The sequence below is a fragment of the Lissotriton vulgaris genome, chromosome 10, assembly GCF_964263255.1.
Source record: "Lissotriton vulgaris chromosome 10, aLisVul1.2, whole genome shotgun sequence".
Classification (NCBI taxonomy): Eukaryota; Metazoa; Chordata; class Amphibia; order Caudata; family Salamandridae; genus Lissotriton; species Lissotriton vulgaris.
The window spans coordinates 630,575,918-630,600,609 of record NC_141698.1 but is presented as its reverse complement, the minus strand read 5'-3'; the positions used below and the strand labels follow the sequence as shown (position 1 = coordinate 630,600,609).

Genomic DNA, 24,692 nt, shown 5'->3' with positions numbered 1-24,692 from the left:
CCTTAATCAGAACTTGACATGGCTGCCACACAAAACAAAAGCAACCACAAAATTAGTTCAGAGGGCGGGTGCCATTACAAGAATTTCCAAAAAATCTCCACTTCGTCCATTAGTACCTGCCATCCATATCTATAAAGCTCAAGCTCGGGGGGGTATCACTTATGGGGGTGAGCTCTGGGGACACATTCCGTTATATACCATACAGGTTGCAGAAAATAATTTCATCAGACAATTAGCTGCACTTCCCCCAAGCACTCCTCTTCTCCCCCTCAGATTGGATCTGGCACTGCGACCAATCACCGAGGAACTGGGCCTTAAACCCCTGACCTATTGGAGGCGCTTGTGGAGTAGCCAGGATCTGACAAATTATAGAAACGAACTACAGGAATTTCTTAGACTAAACAATGCAACTAAAATCCCCTGGATAAAGTACATCAGGGACTTGTGCACAACTCTTGGAGTCCCAGAGCTATGGTATGAGCCGGAAACTGCGTCCGCAAGGTTTTCCAGAAAAGCACTTTCAAATCTATTCTATAGTGTTATGCTCCAAAAAACATTGAATTCCACCCGGGAAGGATCCCTAACCGACACATTTATCAAAGTAAAAGACTCATACAGTCATGAACACGTATTACATGGCATGACACCTGTGTTTGCACGGAAGATCTACATGCAATGGAGGTCTGGATCTCTTCCTTTAAGGTCCCTTACAAAATCTTGGGCCGGTTGCTTGGATTCAGGGGTGTGCCCAGCCTGCGCCTACAAACTGGAAAGTGATCTTCACGTGGTCCTGTTCTGCAGAGCCTATAGTAGAATTAGGAGTTACTGGCTGGTTCCTCACTTAAAGAACCTGGGCTTCCGAACATATGCCCCGGCCTACAGAGTCCTTAAGACAGATCTATCGGCACCAACCGTGTTCGCCATGGCAAAATTTTTGACGGCAATGTGGCGATTACACACAAGAATAATCAATGACACCATAACCGCCTGAACACTTTTTTCTTTTAACTTTCTTGTATACATGCCCTGATCCCGTTTGTTTAGTGACATTTTATTAAGTAGTGCCGTAATCATGAGTTTGGGGAACTCCTTTTAAAAATTGTCTAGCCCATTGTAAAGTGTTTTTAAATTGCTTAATGATGAAAATCAATTTGTACATCTTTTATGATCTTTTATGATCGAAATAAAGATTATTTGAATTGAATTGATATTGTTAAATGCTTTACTCTAAACTCCTTTATATAAACCTTGATGCTCAAAAGCCATAGCTACCCAGCGTTAAGCTTTAGGTTGTTCAATCGAGCCTGACTGTACCCAAGACAGTTTTTGCAAGTGTATTTCATGGTAAAACCCCACAGTCATACCATATAATGCACACAAATCCTCACAGTGCACCTAAGCTGAATCGTTGCTGTGATTTTCCTGCCTTCTGTGCAGACCAAAACCCACTAGCACAGTGGGAGGGAGAGTCCTAGGAATGTCAGTGATATGTGTTTAGGTCCTGCCAGCACTCTGGGGTTGTCCGCAAGAAATTTCCCCTTGATGGTCCCCAAGGGAAAAATAGTAGTTCCTGATGTCCATTAGGCTAGGTGGTAAGAGACCAATGGTAGCGGCAGGCCTAGTGAGGGAGTGGTGCCAGAAAGGATAAGTGTAGTGGTAGCCCTTAGGGATACAGAAGAGAGGATTGTGAGTGCCCTAGTTTCCTCTCTTAATCTATCAACTGACCTTGTAGAGCTCTAAAAGTGGTGGTGGTCTCTGTATATTCCCGGGATGGGTTAGTGGTAGACACTGAGGTCAAAGTAAATTAGGCAATTGCCCAAGTACAGTGAAGGATGTCATCCTTAAGACTGTTGTTCTAGATGTTGAGGTTGTGTCTGTGGCAATTCCCAGACCAGTGTCTATTCAGGTAGGCTTGGTGAGATCTGACCATATGACAAGGAACAGAGGCCCATTTGAAGGAGGATGTGTAAAAAATTGGATGGAGCCTGCAGTGACACAACTAGGTGGAGACTACTCTAGACATAGGGGATCCTGAGCATCAGTCTGGGTTGGTGCTAGATGCTTCTGCTAGGGATTGTCGCTCTGAGCTGATGGAAGGACAGGTGGTGGAGGTGTCTGCCTTGGCCGACTCCTGTCTGGTGAGCTTTAGGTTGCCAACCTTAGGGCAGGTCTTGAGCCCCCACAGAAATCCTGGTTTGTCTGGCAAAGGTACAGCTTATGGGTGTGAGCTTGTAGTTGAGAGGTGTGGAAGGCTATCATGTAAGCCCACAAAGGCACCGGTCACATGTCACTGAGAGATCTTTAAGGTCCTTCGTCGGTCTCCACTTTGCTGCTTGGGGCATTTTTAGTTGGCTGAAGTGGATGGACGTTTGGCGATGTCAGCCCAAGGCCCAGTGGCAATTCCAAGTTGACTCCTGGTGCTTGAGAATCCTTGGGTAGGGGACATGCACCCTGTTCATTAGGGCGACAGGTGGGCTAGTGTTCCGGGATGGTTCTTAGCCCTTCTATGGCCCAAAAGGGATTGCTAACTTCTGTGGCCTGGATGTCTGAAGGATATACCCTGGTGTCCCGTATTGGAACCATACTAAGAAACTGAGCTTGGCTTTCTGTCAGAAGGGTACCCTGAGTGGAGTGGGCTCTTCTTCTAGCATATCAGATTGTCATCCACCAAGGGTGGGGGCAGCTGTATACGCCAACCTTCATTCTTATGGGGGAGGCGGGGTCAGGTCAGAAGTCTTGCAACTGCACCTTTAGAGTTCAGTGACTTTCACTCTCTGTACATTTTATTAAAAGTAATTGAAAGTGCAAGATGCCAGTGCCTGCTTTTTAAAACAAGGTATGCAGCTGGAGTAAGAGGCTTTGGTTTGGCTGCTCGTGAACATGTAGGCACATATGTGTGCGCATGTGTAGGCTGAGCGAGTGTGACTACATTCCAGCTCAGCCCAGTGTCTGACCTCAGGTAGCCTGTCATAAAAGGGACCTTTCAGGGATTGCTCTTGGCCATGTGAAGGCCTTTTAATGCGAGTAGGAATTCCTAGTGTAAGTCTGAAGTTATTACTTGAGAACTTCTGCTTACTTTACTATACATTATGTGTGAAATCTGCAACAAAATAGTTTTGTCAATGTTCTGCCTAGAGACTAGTGTCCTGCACTGATCACATGGAAAAAATTTGGACCCATAGTGCAGATCTAGTATCACTTTTGTCATATCTTTCCTGTTCTGGCACTTGAGGTTTTGTCATATTTCTCTGATTCAACTTCTAATTAGATTCCAGGACTTTCTTCCCCTTGCTTGGCTAAGTTATTTAATCTGCTGGCAAGCAGGAGGGTCAAAGAACTCCCCATGTAGTAGGACCAAGTGCCAGTGCTTGGGCCTGTTCCTGGAAAGGTAGGGTGGAATGTGCATGTGGTAATTACTTTTTGCACTGCACGAGGCCTGGGAGGACAAAGTGGGGAGATAAACCTCTGCAGCCAATCAAAGGAGATACTCCCATTTGAAGTTTTCGAGGGAGGGTACCAGGCACCTGTGGCGGTTAGGGTTAGGGCTTTGTTAGAGAAGATCTTTCAACAGATCACTTGAAGTCACTGGGAATGTCCCAGCTGGTGTGCAGGAGTGTTTGGACAATGGTGGAATGCTGTGCCATCCCAGGATTGAACAGGGGAGCCTGCTTTCTTGAACTTTCCAATCTTGCTTAACATAGTTTGTGCAGTAGAAAGAGGTGGGGAAGATGGATTTCAAAGGACTCTGAAGAAGACCAAACCTCTGTTTGGAGTGCTGGAGCACCTGGATTTAAACTGGATTGAACTCTGTGGATTCATTACTCCAGGGTAAGTGGCACTGGCCCCCTTGCACCCTCTGAATGACACTAGAGGGATGGACAGTCTGGGGGATTCCATAGGAGAAGGGTTTCCCTGGTGCTTTTACATACTCTAACTGCAGAGGGGTGATGCTTATCAGAGGGCCGCCCTCTGGGTTCAGCTATCACATGGGTGCCCTTCAAGTGGCTATAAAGACTATAAGACCTGAAGAGTGCAGATCACTGCGGTTATCCTTCCATGAGGGCTGCAGAATTTTGCTGGAGGCAACACCAGGCACTGGTCATGCCTGAGGAGGGCAGGGACAGAAATAAAACTTGCTCTCCGAGTAATGTAAAAATTGAGGCCAAGAGGCTTAAGGAAAAACCCTTCCTGGTGGTTAAAGTTAGCCACCATAAGGAGAATAGCATGAAAAATGTTGAAAACAGCCGCTGGACTCATTTCTCTGTGACGCAAGTAGCAAAAATGGATGCTTCCCCGCCCCTGGTGCCTGTGCACTCAAATCAGCTGTCCGCACCCTTGTGCGCAGGTGGGAGAGAGGAAAGCAGCTTGCTTTCACGTCCACGTGGAGAAGAGGGGGTTAGCTGCAAGGGAACCAGCAGGGGCTAAATTTTGTGCTTCACTTGTGGAAACAGGGGGACCCTTGATCGGAGGATGCGAAAGAGCACCTTTGAATTTCAAAAAAGGAAGAAGGGCTACTGGGTAGGGGATCACCCCAAAAGCATGTTCACTCGAATTGTGAATATGTGGCTGCAACGTTATCCGAATAATTATTGGTTTGGCGCAGTTGCCACACAATTAGTCTTCTGCAGATAACAAAAAACTTTTTCTAGGTTAAACTGACCAAAAGTGTTAAAAACGCTTCAATGTCTGTTGAGCAGTGGAAGGCCCTTCTCAAAGGTTGACTGATCTTCTTTCTTAATGCTGTATTTGGCTGTCAGACTGATGCTAATGATGTGAAACCTTTGCCTGGATTGTGTAAACATGTTTAAAATGGCAAAATAATGAGGTGATACCATCCCAGAATGTCCCTAGGTTGGATGGAGAAGCACTCCTTTTCAAGTAACTAAACACAAAATCTTCAAAATGAATTGATGAGTTTTTTACCTAAAATGTTACTAAGTATTTAAACTATGCGTGCTGTAGTGGTAGCACGTTTGTCTCTACCGTGCCTATTATCAGACCTTCCTACCTCAAGCCTATCAGACTCGACCTACCTCAAGCCTATCAGACTCGACTTACTGTGGATTGTTCCCACCTAATTCTAATCTATTTTCTTCAACAATATTTCAATTTTACATTAATGTTTCTTTACATTTTTACAAAGAAATTAAATTCAACGCATCAAAAGCTTCAACTTCAGCTTTATACTTGATTACAAAGGGTTGTCATAACCATTGTATTAACACCTCAATCTTTGACATTTCACATTCAAACAATATAGATCACATTGATCGTTTTGGTTGTCTTTTCAGCTTTTCGATGTTAGCTCAATGCATTTCGGGACATAAGAAGGCCCTTCATCAGGAGCCTCAAAACTAAAAAATACATAAAAAGCTTTTAGAAAAACATTCTGATATTCATTGACGCTATCCCAGAATGTACCACATAATTTGCCTTTTCTTGCCACATAATTTAGTAAAACCAGTCTTATAATTTGCCCCTCCCTTTCCACAATTCCTGTGGCCCTGCCATAAGACCCATAGCCTGATCAGCTAAAGGAAGGGAGGTGCGCTGAAAAGCCTCTGTGTCACCCAAAGATTTGCATACTGTTTCTTGTGGTGTCCCATGAAGGACAGGGGCACGACCAACATCAAATCGATTGTTAGTGAAGTTGCCAGGAGTTCAGAATCACAACAGTAGACCCTCTTGCAAATTTTTAAGGTCACCTAGGGGACATAAGCCCCCGAGAAGTTTGCTAGGTTTTTAAGCATTCCTGTAGCTGGGGCCTTTACCCATAAGCTCTTGAGTGTGGAAATCCCTATTTGTGGGTCCTGAGGCTGGGCTGTAGCAGTAGTACTCATGCACACACTTTGGCAGTGCAATGCTTTATTGACAGTGAAAGTTTAACAGTGAGTGATTACAGGCCCTAATGTTTCATTTTAAGACGTTACCTTCTTTAGGGATTTTAATGGTGTTACATAGGTTTATTTGGTTATTTTTCTGCTTTTTTATTGTGCTGACTCACTGACAAAACCAGTAGGCCTGCCTTTTTTTTGAGTACTGTACTCCACTATATTTGGTTTATTATAGGTGGGGGTATTATAGTAACAGAGGTCAGAGCTCGCCTGGGGTGTTGTATGTTAGGAGGGTTTCACGATAGGTATTTCCACCTGTCATCATTTTGTTGTAATTAATGTGTAAAATTAGTATGTGTAATGAAGTATTTTTCCTTTTAGAAGTAAAAGCACTGGCTTGACAAAAATATGTTGGAAGTTTGCTTCACGTCTGCCGGCTAGGGCACCAGCCCACACTGCCTCCCCTGAGACTGCTCTTCCTCGCTGCCCTGCGAGAGTCAAGTGCTACAATGGGGTACTTGGCTCCCAGTAGAAGGAAGGTTGCAGACTTGTAACTCACGAAGGACCCACATCCTTCCCTACTACTCCACTTTCGTACAGCTGGGTCTTGCAAATCTGTCAAAGATGATACTCCGTTCTTTTCATTGCCTCCCTGCCCCCTTTTCCTCCCCCTATAAGGTCAGCAGTGAAGAGGCCATTATACAATCTTGCAGCAAGAAGGCAACATTCTGCTATCCAGAGGAGAGAGGTACTATTAGTGCTACTTCCTTGTACCAAAGAAGGACAGAGGCCTCAGTCCTGTACTGGACCGCCACCTACTGAATGCTTTTGTGAGTAAGACATATTAAAAATGCTTACTCTGTCTTAGATTCTTTGAACTGTGGACCCAGGAGACTGGATGGTGTCATTGGGTTGGAACACTTCCCATTTACCTTGATCCCTTTTGGCCTGATCTTGACTCTTTGGTTGTTCAGAAAAGTGATGTTCATGTTTACTTCCCTCAATCAGAGGTCAGGGAAACATATATTCCCACCTCAGCGGCAGGCTTCTCGGGTGGATTTGCCGCAATCAGTCATAGCTAACCTCTGAATGACAGCCGAACTCCTGACATCTTAGGTGTTTTCAATCAACAAGCCGAAGTCCCACCTTGGCCCCAAGCTGAGGATTCACTTCATTGGGACTGTCCTTAACACGCTGGCGTTTGAGTCCTTTCTACTCCTACAGCAAGTCCGGACTTCTAATCTTTGTATCTTCCTGATCGTGTATGTCACATGGCACATTTGGACTCTGCAATGGAACCTCTTGTTTGAGTGACCCCCACCATCAGGGCTGCCCCTCCAACTTCTGGCAGAGAAGTGCCACCTGCCCTACCTTACCCAGACTTCACAGTTGTGATGGATGCATCGCTGCTGAGCTTGGGGAGGTGGAGATTAGAGGTCTCTGGTGAACAGATGACGCCAAATCATTCTTCAGGCAAACTGTATGGCCTTGAAAGCCTTCATAGCATCCATCAATGGAAGCCTGTTGTTACGGGTCCTCACAGACAACACAACTGCCATTTGGTACTGCACCAAGCAGGGTCGAGTTGTATATTGAGGCCCCGTCAGCACCTGCACTTCAAATAAAATTCATAAGCAGAATCTTTCTTTGAAAGTGAGATTTTATGTAGCTCAGTGACTTGGGAACTCCTGGACCTCAAAAGACACCCCTGCATCCAGCCGCCCTGTAGAAGAGGACCTGAGGTGCACCTATGACCATGAGCCCTCTAACTGACCTGCCCAGCTGGTCGTTTCTCCTGGAAGACGTCCTGGACCGCGTCTGCAGCTAAAAAACAAAAATGGAAATCCCCCTTGAAAACAATAGGGCACCAACTCAAAAACAGCACCCTGCACCCGGCCTCCCCTGCACCGCTGTGGGTGCACCTTGTGTGCTAACTCGGATCCCCCTTTTCCCTGAGCCTAAGTCCTGGAGCTTTGCACCCACGACCTTGTGGCCTGCTCGTGAGCAGCTACCAACCGGAGGCCCTCAATCTCCGCACTGGATAACATTGAGCCTCAGCATACTGCACCCGGCCGCCCTAGTGCAGCTCAGGGTGCTTTGAGAGTGCACCCTCGACCCTGGGGGAACCCTACTTCTAATCCCAAAAATGTACCTGTAAACCGATAACACTGTTTTCTCCCTTAGGACTGCATTGACTGCTTTCGTGTGAAACATCTTAAGTGTTGAGTTGGTTTGTATGAAAACCTAAAGAAACTGAAAATGTACTTAACTGATTTACTTACTGTTTCTCTAGGAAATGTCCCATTGTGATTTCTAAGCATATATCACAGAGTAGAAAAAGTAAGTTAACAAGTAATCAAAAGTAATCTAACAGTAATTTCAACTGTATTGAAAGTATTTGCAAACCTTTAACAGTCATTTTCATTCAGCTTGCTTGTATTGTTCGACATGCCTTGAAAAGTACCATTTACACTTACCTGTGCCAGGCTTGCTTGGTTCTAGGAAATAAATATAACTAAATAATATTTTTATACAAACAAATTGGTCTGAGTTCAGTCTTTGAGTATGTGATATCATTTCTTGCCTGAGTGTGTACAATACATGCTTAACACTACCCTCTGATAAAGCCTTAGTGCTCGCCCACACTATTACAAATAGAGAGTAAGGTATTTTCTACTTTTACCTCTGCCTACCTTTGGGGTTCTACTGGACTCTGTGCACACTATACCTTACTTTGGTGTAGTATATACAGAGCCAGCTTACTACTCATCTATAAGCCAGTGATTGAGAATATAAAGTGCTGCAAAGCTCTAATGACCTTAGATTTCCTTCCTGTATAGTTACCCCCGTTTACTTATATATGACCTCTAAATGAGTATTAAAATCCCCACATAAGATTAAGGCGTCGGCCAAGATGCAAGTTCAACATTAAGAAAATCCAAAATATGTGCCTCGTCCGTATTTGAACCATATATAGAGCATAGTGTGAATTTGACTGCACCAATGCAGCATTCCACAATCACCCAACGGACCTACTTTTCTACCAAGATTTTTCCTGCGGATCAAATAGTATGCTTTGTGAGAACAGCAACTCCTCTATTTTTGTAGTTTGTTGTGTACAAGCTAACAATGCATACCCTAGTTCAGTTAATATTCTACGCTTCCCCCATGGGATATGAGTTTCTTGAATACAAACTAAATCAGGCTGCATCGTACTTAACTCAAGAGCTACTCTATGCCTTTTATCCTGATCATTAAGTCCACATATATTAATAGAACATATAAGAAGTCTTTGCGGAATCATCACATATCCTCCTTGTCACTGAAGAACAGTCCATATCTTCTATCATTAGAATTAAGAAGAGGAATCGAAAACATTTAAACCCCCTTAAATAATTTGGCCCCTGCTTATCTTTAATTTTTGGCTTATACATCAATGTAATATTGTCTTGCTTACTCCTTTTAACAAAATGGCTCATTTCCCCTCTTGCTCCCCCCAACCTCTACCCGACCCAATCCCTCCCCATATGTAGCTCGAAAGACCCCACACCCGTCCTTTGAGGATTTGGAACCAACAAGGTCCATTGTTGGCATATTTATACCCTTAACCTGAATATGTAACCATCTAGAGTTGTCAGAAATTCTTTTGCTTGTATGTCAGAAGCAAGAAAATGTGCTTTCTCTATGTATGACTTTCAGTTTTGCCACCTCTTCTCTACCGTCATTTGGCAATAATCTAGCCTGACAAAAAAACTCATAACCCTTCTCAGGCCTCTTCCTGTCTTAACGTCCCTAATCATACAGGGCTTGACATAACAAAGTTATTCAGAAAAATTAGCACTGCCCTAGGTCTTATACCCTCTTGGCCAGCTTGAGCATGTTGTTTGAATGGAAAACTGGAGCCCTTTGCATTTCATGCTTCCAGCACCATTGTGTCTGCTCAGGGAAGGCGTCTCTAAAAAGTTCCATGACAAATTTGCAAACATCTGACCCCTTGACTCCCTCTGGAATCCCAAGTATCCTAAGATTGTTCAGTCACAAGCGATTTTCCAACTTGGCTAGTTTCCACTGAGTATCATCTTTATGAGTTCTGAGCATATCAGTTCATCTTCCAATGTTGAGATTCTGTTCTCTGCCTCCCCAGTCCTTTCAACAAATTCTGAGCATGATTTAGCCTCACGACTAAAAGCATTCTGCATTTTGCAATAGGCTTCTTGTATTCTTTGACTCTCTGTCCTAGTCTCATATATATGCTCCATTATGCTTTGATAGCTGGCTCACAGTGATATCTCTTCTGACCCGTCTTGAGCTCCAGGACCCGACAGGATTGTTTCAAGGGAGTTCTCCCTGGGATCACCAAGTGCTAGTGAAAACGAGTAACCCCGCGAAAGACCACCTGTGCCTTCATTTAACTCCTGTCTACCAAGAGCACCCTTCTTCCTTAGCGTATCAGAGACTATACCTCCAGCTAGTGTCTTTTTATCCTCCATGCGTAAGCTGTTTGACTCACTCTATCTACTTCCAAGTGACTCTGCTCCTGAGCTCCACTTAAGTATGTAAGACTCCTCTTCACTGGACGAATTGGCCGGGTCTGATAAAGAGAAAAACTGATCTCCGGATCTGCCTCATACCCTCCTCTCAAGCTAATGGCTTGTGCATCCCAGCTCTGTCAACAGCGACCCCCATCCTTTAGAGCCTTAATTACTGCACTTTTCTAACCGAAGCCTTTATTTTATCTCAGTCAGATTTACCCCCCTCAGTGATCACTTGGATTTCTAAAACAGTTTCAGGATCCGGGGTAGTATATCGCCCCCTCTGCTGCTGTCATTTGTGTAACCTCTTCCACCCCTGAGGGCCCCCCAGTCTTAATCAAATTAGTCCCAGAGGATTTGCTCACCTCCAGTAAGGCACAGTTCTGTCATCAGGGGGAGGCTGTATCTAAGTTCCTCCAGCGTTCAAAAGTGCAGGTTTCTTGGTGTAGTATTTTGAAATGAAGAGGGCTGTTGGAGTGGACTTTTTGCCACACTCAGCGAGTTTCTCTGAGGTATTGTTGGATTTTTTCGACGTTTGTGCCCCTGAACATTGAGGCCCGCTCTTTGCTTTCGCTGTGCATGGAGGATTTGTGGAGCTGCAAGTTTTCGAGCCTCTCGCAATCTTAGGCGCATCACGATGTGAAGAGACGAAGTACGGCATCCAGATGAGCCCGGGTCCAAAAGAAGCTGTCGGGTAGTGTAGGAGAGTAGGGTCTGCAATCCTATGATCACCCAGATTTTTTACTTTTGTTTCAGTGGTTTACAACTTTCTCTGGCTGTGGGCCTGCCAATCAGACCCACAGCCTAGCTGTTCTCTCGCTAAATTGACATGTGTACCTTAGGTGCATTACCCAATTGGAACTGGGCCACCTTGTCAGACCCTGTCACTCAGGGCATAGGTGTACCCAGGGCCTACCAGGGGCTGAAGCATGTATTATGCCACCCCTGGATGGCCATCTAAATCTGACACAACTGGCTGCACGACAGCTGGGGCAAGGTGGTGTACTCGCCCTTTGCTTTAGATATAGTATACCTATATCTAACCCTAAAATGGACACCCGAGTTCCTATCAGTCACTCCTATGGCAGGCCTTGACAATCCTGAAGGCAGAGTGCCTGGAATCGTGTGAATTGGCGCTCGGGCATGAGCCGAGCCCGGTTGCAGCTTGCGGAACCAAGTCCCATTGGCTGTTCCATGATAACGCGTACCACATATTGCTAACTTCGGTATCGCGTTATCAAGACATGTCAAGTAAGGTGTCATACGAATCGGGATACTGACCCCTCACCAATGCTGGCGACGGGGTTAGCATTCCACCCTTCTATAGGGACACGACATGTACGTAACTTTGAACCCCGGTTAAAATTAACTGAAGCCTCAGCTTCATAAAATGGATGCTGCCACCACAGACACGAGTCTGACCTCCTGCTGCTGGGAGTCCTTCCAGCGAGGAGAGCTTGGACAAAGGGTTTCCTGTCCGGGGCGGTGCTCGCACCATCCCAGACAGGGTTTTGTGTATCCTGGGTAGGCAGGGCTTTACAGGAAGGTGACTGCGGAGTGGCACCCCGGTGCTCACTACGCATCTGCCGGCTAGAACCAGTTCCAGGGGCACCCCAGCCCCTGACCTGGGGAAAGTCCGGCATGGGAGAGGGGTGTAACCACCCCCCTTCCTGGTCCCACCCCTAGGGCAGGACCTAGTTGCGTACCCACCCCTTTCTTTAGGATAAAGGCAGGAGCGGGGACCCTTCCAAATTAGATCATCTTTGAATCAAGAACTACTTTCTACGAAAGGAAACTCAAGACTCTTCTCAAGATTTCTCCCTTGTGGCTAAGGAGTAGTCACCCTGCATCCGCAGGGACCATCTAAGAACTCTGCGGTTTGCTGCACGTCCTTCCTCAGGAATCCGACTGCCCAGCTCGACGAGAACCGGCTTCCCTGGCACCTCTGACCTCTACCCACATCGTCAGCTCAGCTGAGATCCGTGGGTGCGACGAGACCTCGAGGGACCGGCCATCTTCAGAACATGCATGATTTCTAAACCAGCATGACCGCCGAGGGATCCTCTGGTGAGTGCTTTGGGGTCCGAGAAGCCCGACCCTGAGCAGCTCCAGCATCGAAGTTCAGCCTCCCAGCATCTCCATGATCTGCGTGGGGCCCTTCTGCTTTTGCCGCCCATCACGTTGTCTGGCTACTAGCCCGCTGGCTTGTGGCCTTCTCGACGACGCCCGACAACAACGCTGTTGGTCTGGTTGCTCCAGACTGACCTTTGCTCCCTTCGGAAAGAGGAGCACCCCGGACCCTCCTGGTCCACTCAAGACGCCATTTTAGGCCCACCACGTGGCCCTGAATTTGCCAAGGCTTGTTGCCCCAATCCTGGGCCCAGCGACGCCGACAGCATCAACCTTCGTGGGACAGCTCGCACCTCCATCCTGGTCGCCGACAACGCCTCCTGGTCCGTGAGACTGCAGAGCCTAGCGTCGCCCACTCACCTAGTCGAGGTGACGATCATCCGGTGCCCTCCTGGTACCCTTTGACTACTGGCTAGTAGTTACGAACTTGGTCCCCTCTGCTTTCAGGTGTCATCCATCTCTGATCCAGGCTTGGATCTCTACGAACTATCTTCACTGGTCGCCGGCCAGCAACTCCTTCCTTCCGGCTCCTGGTTCGTCAGCGAGGACTCTAGACGTCTATAAAGACTTATGCAGCCGCAGCCCCTGGGCTAGGTAACTTCGGCATTTCAGTGCCCGCATAGCCTCATTATCTAAGGGTCCAGAGTCACTGTCGCTTCCGACTTACCTTATTGGGTTCGCCCGAGAACACTAAACTTTCCGTGCCCTCGGGCATTTGTGTAGATTGTGCACTTGAAGTATTTTCCTACGAGTTTTGTTGTGTGCTTAGTACCCTGTCCTCATAAAGAGTACAGGGCTGTTGTGACTTAAAATAAATACACTGTTTATTTTCATAACACTTGTGTGGTGTCCTTTCACTTGGTGTTCAAGGGGTATATGTGATGGTATAACAGCTGGCTTAACATGCCCTCTAGAGTTTAGCCCGAAGACTGCTCGTATCCACGCTACTAGGATAGCTGGTCTAAGGTTGACTTACAACCAATCACCATAATGGTCGTTTGGACTGATGCATAGTGATCACTAGAATGGTGAGCACTGCATATCAGGCCAACTTCTCACAGGTAGCCAACAGGCAGAATATCCACGAAATGACAGACACCACCATACATGCTGTTGTGCCGAAAACAGGTAATAAGCAGCCCAGATGATCTCATCTGCACAGCATCCATGTATTAGTCGATCAGAAAGACATAGGGGGTCTGGTCAGGAGCAGCGCATTACTCAGCCGACTGTGTGGCCGCCATCTTACCTCCAAGAGAAAAAGCATTAAGTGTGTATGAGATAAAATTATGTTGGTGACATTTCCCTGCCTCAGTGGGTTCTAACACCTTTAAGTTTCATTTTTGAATTGAATATGTAATCAATTTATTATCTGTTTGCAAACGATGCTTTGTTCTTAATAGATAAAGCACTGATGGATTTTGAGTGTTATTTAATATTCCATAATGTGTGTCTTTCTAACCTCTTCCTCCTTGAGTAAGATTTGAATAAGCTTACTACTAAGAGAGTCAAGTACCAAAATGGTATAGTGACTCTGAGATATTAGTTATACTACATAGTAGCTCCTGACTGCCCCAGGATGCAAACTTCACAGTGCATTAGCAATCTCAATCTTTTAAAATGGAAACTTCTTTCTTGGCTTCCTCCTTTTGCAGATTACTAATCATTGGTTGTAGCAACATGTCTGTTGGAGAGTTCAGCTGTGCCACAAATGCTTAAAATTGAGAATCTTAGGGAGAACCTAACTGAGCCTCTGGGTTTGGAGCTAGGAGTTGCAGTGAATATGACCGTTGTGTTTTGTTTTTTCCACATAGCAGTATAATTCTAATCACTAACTATTGTGTTAAATTGTTTAGTTAATGCTTATTTAATATTTTGTATTAAATAATATGATGCAAGTTTAAACTGTCTGCTAGCGTGTTTGCTTACACATTTTGTTGAAGACCAGATTCAAATTTAGCTACTAGTGACGTTAGCCGAGTTGGAGTTCATCAGTGAAATGTTTTCAAAAGTCACATTTTGAATTTGTAAGTCATATCAAGTGGGTTAAGCATTGCGTTGTTATTCTATGCTGCATTCGCTTGAATCCAAATATTATAATTTTTTTATAATTGTTCTAGAACATCGACAGTGTTGTCGCTGCAGTTGCCGATCTCCTGCATGTAAGAATTCCCAACAGCTATGAGGTTAGCGGGAGACCAGACACCGCACAAGTGGGTTTAATGAACAATAAAAGAATTACCACCGATTTAGAATACAGACAGCACATATTTCTCCATGCCAACCGTGCGGGATCAATGCCTTCTGCCAGAAGCATGGGGTCTTATGGACTGAAACAGGCAAACATGCCATTTACTTCAACTAACAATGGTAAGTTCACTTTCACTGTAGACATTTCTTCATACTTAATTAATTGAACCATGGCTTGGAAATTTTCACTTCTATAAAAAAATAATTTGCTTCTAGATTATGTTTAACAGTTGACAGTAACAACTTGCAAAGCAATGTATTCCTCATTTTATGTGCTTTGTCTATTGTACAAAAACAAGTAACTGATAAGATATCTGTTTAACCGTGTGATATGCTGTATATTCATTCCATAGACACTCCAGTTGCTGTTCTCTAGATCAGCAGTCATTTAATTTCTTAAGTGCCATGGGCAGTAATGTGTTTATTAGAAGTGTGTGAAATGTGCATAATTTGCTTTTGCATAATTATGTGAAATGTATGCAAAATGACATTAAATTACACAAATCACAAAAAGAGCTTTGGTGCTGTATTTTAGTATCAACAAATCGACATACAATTGCTTCAGTGCAGGGGGGGCGCTAGGTGGCGCTGAACCAAGATGGCTGCGCTTCTGTGAGGCTCTGGCCCATCTGAGCTCTTCACCATCCTTTATATCATCCTGGTGTGCATATTATCTGAAAGAGACACGTTAGTGATAGATTCCTTACCTTAGAATATCCCCAGGCGTCAGACTGGATCCGGAAATTTTTGCGTAGCAGTACCCTTGCGCGTCGGTAGGCGTCGTCTGCAGCTCCGCGCCCGTCGTGGGTGCCGTGATGACGTCGTCGGAGTACTTAGACGCCGCCTCCGCGTGCTGACGTCAGTTCTTCTTTTTTCCGCGCCAGCAAGTGCAGATCTGGAAAAAGCAGTACTTCTAGTCACTTTTAACATTTTGGATCATTTTGATCATCTTTTCGAAGTCGAACGACTCCGATCGGTGCCATAGAGATGCCTGGATTTAAGCACTATGTTGGTCACGGATCCTCGCCGTGGCTGTCTACTCTTTCTCGGCGTCGACCACGACGACAAGACCTGCCCCGACTGCCGGGCCCTGTCTTCGAAAGCCAGGCGGGAGCGGTCCCGCAGGCGACTCGAACTCCGTCAGTCGGCCCCACGCCGCGAAAGGTCCCGGTCCCATGGGAGGTCGAGGGACAGGTCGCGGGGTCGGAGCCACCACAGCTCCGAGAGTCGGCACCACTTCTCAGGGTCGAAGTCGTCGTCGGGTAAGAAACACAAGAAGTCGAAGAGGCGTCATCTCTCTTCTGACTCCCCCGATGCTCGCGCGACGCGGCCGGGGGTTCGGGTGGCACCGCCCACGCAGCTCCGTCGGAGTCGCGGGCGCCGCGTCCAGCTCCACACCCTCCGGTCCCTGGGCGAGACGCGACGCGGGAGGAGATCGAGCGCTTCCTCATGGCCATGAGGTCCCCCTCTCCTCCGACGGGCTCCGCGGGTCTGGGGCCCCTAGCGGGTCGGGGGCTTCGGCCCCGACGCCGCAGGGCCCCACGGTCCCAGATTCTTCGGGCCCGGCGCCGTAGGACCCCACTGGACCCGCTTCGGGATCCGGGTCGTCGCCGGTGGACCTTACGACCCCCCTGGCATCGGTCCGTCAGGTGTCACCTCCGGCGCCGTCCTCGGGCGGCTCCGTCCCGATGCCTCCCACGCTCGGGTTCCGGCGCCGCTGGCCGCCGCTTTCTACGCCGCTTGGGGAGTTTACCTTCTATGAACCGGCCTCATCGTCTGATGACCCTGACTATCAGGGGATGGGTGACGAGGAGTATTGGGAGGGTCTGAGGACCCTCTGACCCGAGAGTGTCAGTCTCAAGAGGACTGGACAGGTGTACTTAGGGATGCCAGTGGTCTGGACACCTCACCAGACACTGGTTTTGTCTCACCTCTTACCGTGGCTTCGGAGGAGGGGGAAACCTACAATGCGGTGTTAATGAGGGCTGCCAAGGCCTTGGGCCTTGAGCTCCCCGTCGTGGCCGTGAAGACTAACCTGCTCACTGAGGTCCTTAAACCGCAGTCATGCTCGACAGAGCCTCTGCTGCCGTTTAATGAGGCCTTGTCCGACGTTCTTTTGGGCACTTGGTCCAGGCCAGCTACGGGTTCGCCCGTAGATAGAATCATGGCCAGACGCCACCGCCCGGCCCTGGGCGACCCAGTTTTCCTGTCCACCCACCCCACCCCACCACGAGAGCCTGGTCATCCAGGCATCCACTTCCCAGACAGCATTCCCGTCGGCTCCGCCGGACAGGGAATCCAAGAGGTACGAGCAGTACGATAAAAAGATCTTCTCTTTCCTTAGTCTGGGACTGCGGTCTTACAACACCGCATGCCTCTTGAGCCGCTACACCCACTCTCTGTGGGATATGGTTGCGGAAGTGCTGTCAAAGTGTCCGTTGGAGGTACGGGCCAAACTCGGCCAAGTCCTTGTGGAGGGCCGGGATGCAGCCAAATATTCTATCCGGTGTGGGCTGGATACCACCGACTCACTAGGTAGAGCGATGGCAACGACGGTGGCGATTAGACGCCATGCCTAGTTGAGGTCCGCCAACTTTTCGTCCGATGTCCAAAACACACTGATGGACATGCCGTTTGATGGCCGTCGCCTTTTTGGCGACAAGACAGACCATGCACTTGAGCGCTTTAAGGACTCCAGGGCTACGGCCAAGTCCTTGGGCCTCTCGACCCGCGCCAGCAGACGGGTGCCTTTCGCTCCTTTCGTGGCCAAGGAAGGGGCGCCCCCACACGTGCTGCCAGCCACACGCCGCAGACTAACATCCAGCGCGGTGGCGGACGTGGAAATCGCAGTGGAGGCAGTCGGGGACAACGGCGTGGCCAGTCCACACCCTCCCCCGCAGCATCCGCCTCTAAACCCTCCTAGTCCGTGCTTTTCGGCCCACGTGGCGCCAGTGGGGGGGGCAGGGTTCGCCATCACCCTTCTCACTGGCCACTGTCACTTCGGACAGGTGGGTGCTGCAGATTGTCCGAAGGGGCTACTCCGTCCCCTTCGAGACGACCCCCCCAAGCCATGCCACAGCAACACCACCGCGTATCAGGGGATCAATTGCGACTTCTGCAGGAGGAAGTTTAGGCCCTCTTGGCCAAGGGGGCCATCAAGCGCGTTTCTAGGCCAGAAGTAGGACGTGGTTGCTACTCCCACTACTTTCTGGTACCAAAGGGCAAAGGGGGCCTACGCCGTATCTTGGACCTACGGAACGTCAACGGCTTCCCCCGGAAGGAGAAGTTCAAGATGCTGACTCTGGCTCAGGTCTTAGCTGCCCTGGACCCAGGAGACTGGATGGTAGCGTTGGACTTGCAGGACGCTTATTTCCACTTCCCCGTCCTGCCGGCCCACCGGCGTTACCTGCGGTTCAGGGTAGGCCACAAGCACTTTCAGTTTACCGTGCTCCCCTTCGGCCTTACCAGCGCCCCACGGGTGTTCACGAAGGTAATGGCGGTGGTCGCAGCTCATCTGCGCAGGTTAGGGGTTTTAGTCTTCCCCTACCTCGACGACTGGTTGTTGAAGGCGGGCTCGCCCCAGACAGTCGTCAGCCACCTCCAGACGATGGCAGACCTCTTGCACCAGCTGGGGTTCTCCATCAATGTGCCGAAGTCACACCTGTGCCCCTCTCAGAAGCTCCTTTTCATCGGAGCGGTTCTCGACTCGGCGCACTTTCGGGTTTACCCACCCGAACAGCGGGTTCGGGATATACAGGCTCCGATTCCAATCTTTCAGCCTTCATCCCGAGTTTCGGTCAGGTTGATGCTGCGGCTTCTGGGGCTGATGGCTTACTGCATCCTTCTGGTGCATCACGCCCGTTGGCGGATGCGGGCTCTGCAGTGGGACCCGAAGTTTCAGTGGGCCCAGCATCAGGGCAACCTGTCTGACCATGTCCTGATCTCGGAGGGCACTGCGAGACAGCTGCAGTGGTGGCTCACAGACCACGATTGGATCAGCGGCAGATCCCTCTCCCTTCCCCAACCGGAGCATGTAGTTGTGACGGACGCGACCCTCCAGGGCTGGGGAGGACACATGGGAGAGGCAGAGATCAGAGGCCTCTGGTCTCCGGCGGAGTACCGGCTCCATATCAACCTTTTGGAGCTGCGGGCGATTCGTCTAGCACTGAAGGCATTCCTCCCCTCTGTCCGAGGGAGTGTAGTGCAGGTGTTCACGGACAACACCACCGCCATGTGGTACTGCAACAAACAGGGTGGGGTGGGGTCGTGGACCCTCTGCCAGGAGGCTCTGCGCCTCTGGCAATGGCTGGAACATCAGGGCGTGACCCTGGTGGTTCAACACCTGGCAGGTTCTCTGAACGCCAGGGCGGACGAACTCAGCCGCCGGTGCATGATGGATCACGAATGGCATCTGAACTTGGACGTGGCGCAAGGTCTCTTTCTGCAGTGGGATTCAGAAAAGGGGGTGGTGATGAACAGAGCCATCGTCGGCCCGGTTTGCTTGAATCCTGATGGTGCAGTGAACAAGGGACTCATGTCTGAGTATACCCTGCCACACCTATAGTGGCCAAAGATGATTCAGAAAAGGGGGTGGTGATGAACAGAGTGTCTGAATTAAGCAGACCACTCTTACCCAGTCCAAAGATCAGGGCTTGATCCATCACCGTTATTTAGCTCACTGCACCATCCCAGCTCAGAACCTGACTATATGCAAATCAGTCTGTCCCTGGCCCAGTGCATCATGGGAACAGGGCAGACTAAACTACCAAGCCAATTCTTCACCAGAAAGGAGACAAGCTTCCGGGGAACGGTCCCTGGAAGCTTGTTTCCTTCCCAGTATAAGAATAGGCTTGGTAGTTTGGTTTGCCCTGTTCCCATGATGCACTGGGACAGGGACAGACTAATTTGCATGTAGCCAGGTTCTGAGCTGGGATGGTGCAGTGAGCTAAAAAACGGTGATGGATCAAGCCCTGATCTGTTGACTGGGTAGGATTATTCTGCTTAATTCAGAAACTCTGTCCATCACCACCCCCTTTTCTGAATCGTTTTGTCCACCATAAGCGTGGAAGGGTATACTCAGATGTGAGTCCCTTGCTCATTGCACCATCAGGATTCAAGCAAGCCGGGCCGATGACGGCTGTAATGCCAGAAACCGGTCCCCGGAAGCTTGTTTCCTTCCCAGTATAAGAATTGGCTTGGTAGTTTGGTTTGCCCTGTTCCCATGATGCACTGGGACAGGGACAGACTAATTTGCATGTAGCCAGGTTCTGAGCTGGGATTGTGCAGTGAGCTAAAAAACGGTGATGGATCAAGCCCTGATCTGTTGACTGGGTAGGAATATTCTGTTTAATTCAGAAACTCTGTCCATCACCACCCCCTTTTCTGAATCGTTTTGTCCACCATAAGCGTGGAAGGGTATACTCAGATGTGAGTCCCTTGCTCATTGCACCATCAGGATTCAAGCAGGCCGGGCCGATGACGGCTGTAATGCCAGAAACCGGTCCCCGGAAGCTTGTTTCCTTCCCAGTATAAGAATTGGCTTGGTAGTTTGATTTGCCCTGTTCCCATGATGCACTGGGACAGGGACAGACTAATTTGCATGTAGCCAGGTTCTGAGCTGGGATGGTGCAGTGAGCTAAAAAACGGTGATGGATCAAGCCCTGATCTGTTGACTGGGTAGGATTATTCTGCTTAATTCAGAAACTCTGTCCATCACCACCCCCTTTTCTGAATCGTTTTGTCCACCATAAGCGTGGAAGGGTATACTCAGATGTGAGTCCCTTGCTCATTGCACCATCAGAATTCAAGCAAGCCGGGCCGATGACGGCTGTAATGCCAGAAACCGGTCCCCGGAAGCTTGTTTCCTTCCCAGTATAAGAATTGGCTTGGTAGTTTGGTTTGCCCTGTTCCCATGATGCACTGGGACAGGGACAGACTAATTTGCATGTAGCCAGGTTCTGAGCTGGGATGGTGCAGTGAGCTAAAAAACGGTGATGGAGCAAGCCCTGATCTGTTGACTGGGTAGGAGTATTCTGCTTAATTCAGAAACTCTGTCCATCACCACCCCCTTTTCTGAATCTTTCTGCAGTGGGGAGAGCCTTGGTTAGATCTATTCGCCACCGAAGAGAACGTGCAATGTCATCAGTTCTGCACGTTGGAATTTCCAAGGCGGCACTCGCTCGGAGACGCTTTTCGTCGCGAGTGGAGTTGCGGTCTGTTGTACGCCTTTCCGCCTATACCACTTTTGCTCAGAGTGCTGAAGAAGATCAGGCGCGACCGGGCTAGAGTCATCCTTGTGGCTCCGGACTGGGCACGAAGGTACTGGTATCCCGAGCTACTCAGTATGTCAGTCGATCCCCCGGTTCGTCTGCCTCTTCAGGAGGACCTTCTGTCGCAGCAGCAGGGGACGGTCCTCCACCATGCTTTGAGATTGAGCGGCGACAGTTGAGGCCATTTGACTTGCCTCCTGAAGTCTGTAACATCATTCTGGCAGCCAGGCGTCCCTCTGACAAAGTCGGTATACGCCTGCAGGTGGAACAGATTTGTGGCATGGTGCACAGCAAAGGCTGTGGATCCTCTCTCTGCCCCTCTTTCTGAGGTTCTTCTCTTTCTTCTTTCTCTTGCCCAGCAGGGCTCTGCTCTGGGCGCTGTCAAGGGCTACCTTTCTGCTCTTTCAGCCTTTTTGAGGCGGCCTGATCAACCTTCTTTGTTCAAGTCCCCTATTGTTAATCGATTCTTGAAAAGCATCACACATACGTTCCCTCCTGTTCCCTTTGTGATGCCTCAGTGGGACTTGAACTTGGTTCTTACTTGTCTGATGTGCGCTCCCTTCGAGCCACTTCACAACTGTCCTCTCCGCCTTCTTACTTTGAAGACTGCCTTCCTGGTAGCCATCACCTCTGCCAGGAGGGTGAGTGAGCTCCAGGCTCTATCCTCCTTTCCTTTCGGTCCATCCGGACAAGGTTGTGTTGCGGACAAGGCCCTCTTTCCTGCCCAAGGTAGTCACAGCCTTCCACATCGGGCAATCCATCACCTTGCCCACCTTCTTTATGCCTCCGCATCTCTCGAGAGAGGAAGAGAGGCTCCACCGTCTGGACCCAAAACGTGCGCTCTCTTACTATCTAGATCGCACACGCCAGTTCCGGGTGGGTGACCAACTCATTGTTGGTTACATGGGCGCCAAGAAGGGAAAGGCGGTACACAAGCGGACCATCTCACGGTGGATCATCTTGTGTATCCAGGCGTGCTATTCCTTGACTAAGAAGGAACCCCCTGTTGGATTGAGAGCTCATTCCACTCGGGCCAATGCGACTACCACTGCCCTGGGCCAAGGAGTGCCCTTGCAGGACATTTGCCAGGCAGCTACGTGGGCCTCGCTGCACACGTTTGCAAGACATTATTGCCTGGACAGCCAAGTCCGGAGGGATGGCTTCTTTGGCCGTTCCGTCCTCCAGGACTTTCTGGTGTGATTATTGGTTCGCAGACCCACCACCGGGGTTGGTATTGCTGGGGTATCTATTCTAAGGTAAGGAATCTATCACTAACGTGTTTCTTTCAGATGCACAAGTTACTACTTGTGTAACGATATATCTGTAAGAGACATTAGTTTGTGATAGATTCCTTACCGACATACCTATCCTCCCCGTTCTGCGAACCGATATCTAGGGTTAAGGTCATCCCCTTTCAGGGCCCTAGTTTTAAGGCACCAGTGTTGGTTTTTAGCATAGCTCTGCGTTTCTGGCGCGGAGAAGCTGTGTCTAAGAACTGACGTCAGCACGCGGAGGCGGCGTCTAAGTACTCCGACGAAGTCATCACGGTACCGACGACGGACGCGGAGCCGCAGACGACGCCTACCGACCCGCAAGGGTACTGCTACGCAAAAATGTCCGGATCCAGTCTGACGCCTGGGGATATTCTAAGGTAAGGAATCTATCACTAACTAATGTCTCTTACAGATATATTGTTACACAAGTAGTAACTTGTGCATTAGCCAAACTTCTCACCGCTGGTACCGCGAAGGTGTGACGACTCCGCCGATACCACATTAGCTGCGCTGTCAGCTGAGAATATCGTGCCACGCTCGCCTGGACCTGCCAGCGGACTTCGCCCTGTTCCCCTGGAGCCCTGGACCCTGCTGCTGCCTTCACGCTGGTCCGTGGCTTTCAGGCCTATCCGGGCTTGACGATACTGCCTGGCCGAGCGGCCAGCTGCGGGGGGAACGGCACGCCTGCACTGCCGGATGGAGCTGCCTGTACTCTGCCCAGGGACCAAGGTGAGGAGCCCGCCTACACTCTCCCTGCACCTGCTGTGCTCAGTACCTGCGAAGGGGCGCCCCGCTTGGCCTGACCTCCCGACCGGCTGAGGGCACCACTCCAGGCCGGGGACTTGGGCCTTTTTCCCGTCACCTACCACTTTCTACGCTCGCCGCTTCCTGTGCAATGCGAGGCGTCCTGGCCCCGCAGTGACTATTGCAGACACCATTCTGAGGCGGCCGCGAAGTCCCGCTCGCCACCTCGACCACCCGCTACGCTGGGCCCGCCACGTGTGCCACCGGTGGCGCAGCCTTCCTAACGCCTACCACCTCCTCCTTAGCCTCTCTCCAGTGCAGGGGGCCCTTCTCCTTTGGACGCCAACACTTTGGGCATAAGCTCTCATTTACAGGTCCGCTGTGCCCGACCCACTAAACTATTGCCAGACTTCCAGTGGCTCTCTCTCTCTCTACTGGCCGGCTGGCCTCTGTACCTTCCCCGCATTACAAGGAGAAGGGTTCAACCCAAGCAGTCACGGGGACCTGGGCGGTAAGGTAGTACATGTAAAGGGGGGTCCCCGTCTGAAAGAAAGGTTTTGTTACACAAACAACCAACAGTTTGTAATTCAAACCATTTTAGAAAGAAAGACTAAAATAGCATTCTTCACTTTTAGAAATATGTATTGTCATTAGTTCACAATACATTAATGAGTACTTCAAAAGAATTTCATACAGTTGTCACAAAATTGTGCCCCAATGGGAAAGAAGGAGGAGTGAGAGGGAGTGCTCGAGGGAAGGGTTAGTGGGGAATGAATAGACGCAGTTGTGGGTGATGAGTACACACAGTATAGGCAGGATCAAAACAGTTATACAAACAAAAGCCAAATAATTTATAAAGGCATACTATGATGGGTAATTATCACAGCAAAACTTTCAACGGACAACAAGTCAGTGCTAGACTGTAGAGGGCAAGTGCCGGAAGTTGAGTGGGAGACACCGTCGACGTTTCGACCACTGTAAGTAGGCTCGATTCAGTCCTTAAGTGGGGTCTTCATCAGGACTGGGAAGGTGGGGGGGAGTGTGGGGCAGTCCTGTTGAATAGAATAGTAGACCTGTCAATTAATTGAATTTGAAAAAAGTACAGCATAGTCAGTACATTCAGACTATGATGGAGGTGGGAATGTGAAGAAAAAATTTACCATGGAATCGTGGCCGGGTTGGCTCGCGATGCGAAACAGCGATGGACTGTGGTGAATCACAGGTCACTCGCGAGGGGAGTCAATCTCACCATGAGCTACAGAGGAGCAAAAGAGAGGAGGGAAAACCAGTCAAATGGGACTTGGTCCTATACTTCTGTCACGTTGTTAAAAAGCCAAACAACATTGGGTGCGCATGGCGCCGTATGCAGGACAGAACCTAAAGAAAACCCCTCAAAGGGAGTAAACGATAGAAAGTCTTGAAAATACGAATATGCAACTGGATGGAAATATTTACCAAACAGACAAGCATGGTAAAAGTTTTTGGGAGGGATGGATGTATCCTATATGTCTATGGAGGTACAATTATTAAAAGCATTCCTATGTACACAAGGTACAATAGGTTGATGGCCCACAATTTTAGATATTTAACGTAAAATGCAGACAGCGTCAAACATGTTAAGGATATATAAGCATACCTGTGCATGGTGAAAAAAGCCCA

General features: G+C 48.9%; 1 protein-coding gene across 2 annotated transcripts in view; it reads left to right on the top strand.

Moving 5' to 3' along the window:
* The window catches only part of KMT2C (lysine methyltransferase 2C), a 1,555,522-nt gene that overhangs the window by 1,315,002 nt on the left and 215,828 nt on the right, over positions 1–24,692 (top strand). For both annotated transcript variants that reach the window (XM_086941472.1, XM_086941471.1), the window contains one exon: positions 14,617–14,866. In XM_086941472.1, coding sequence (XP_086797598.1) covers positions 14,617–14,866 — 250 coding nt within the window. The remainder of the gene's footprint in view (positions 1–14,616; positions 14,867–24,692) is intronic.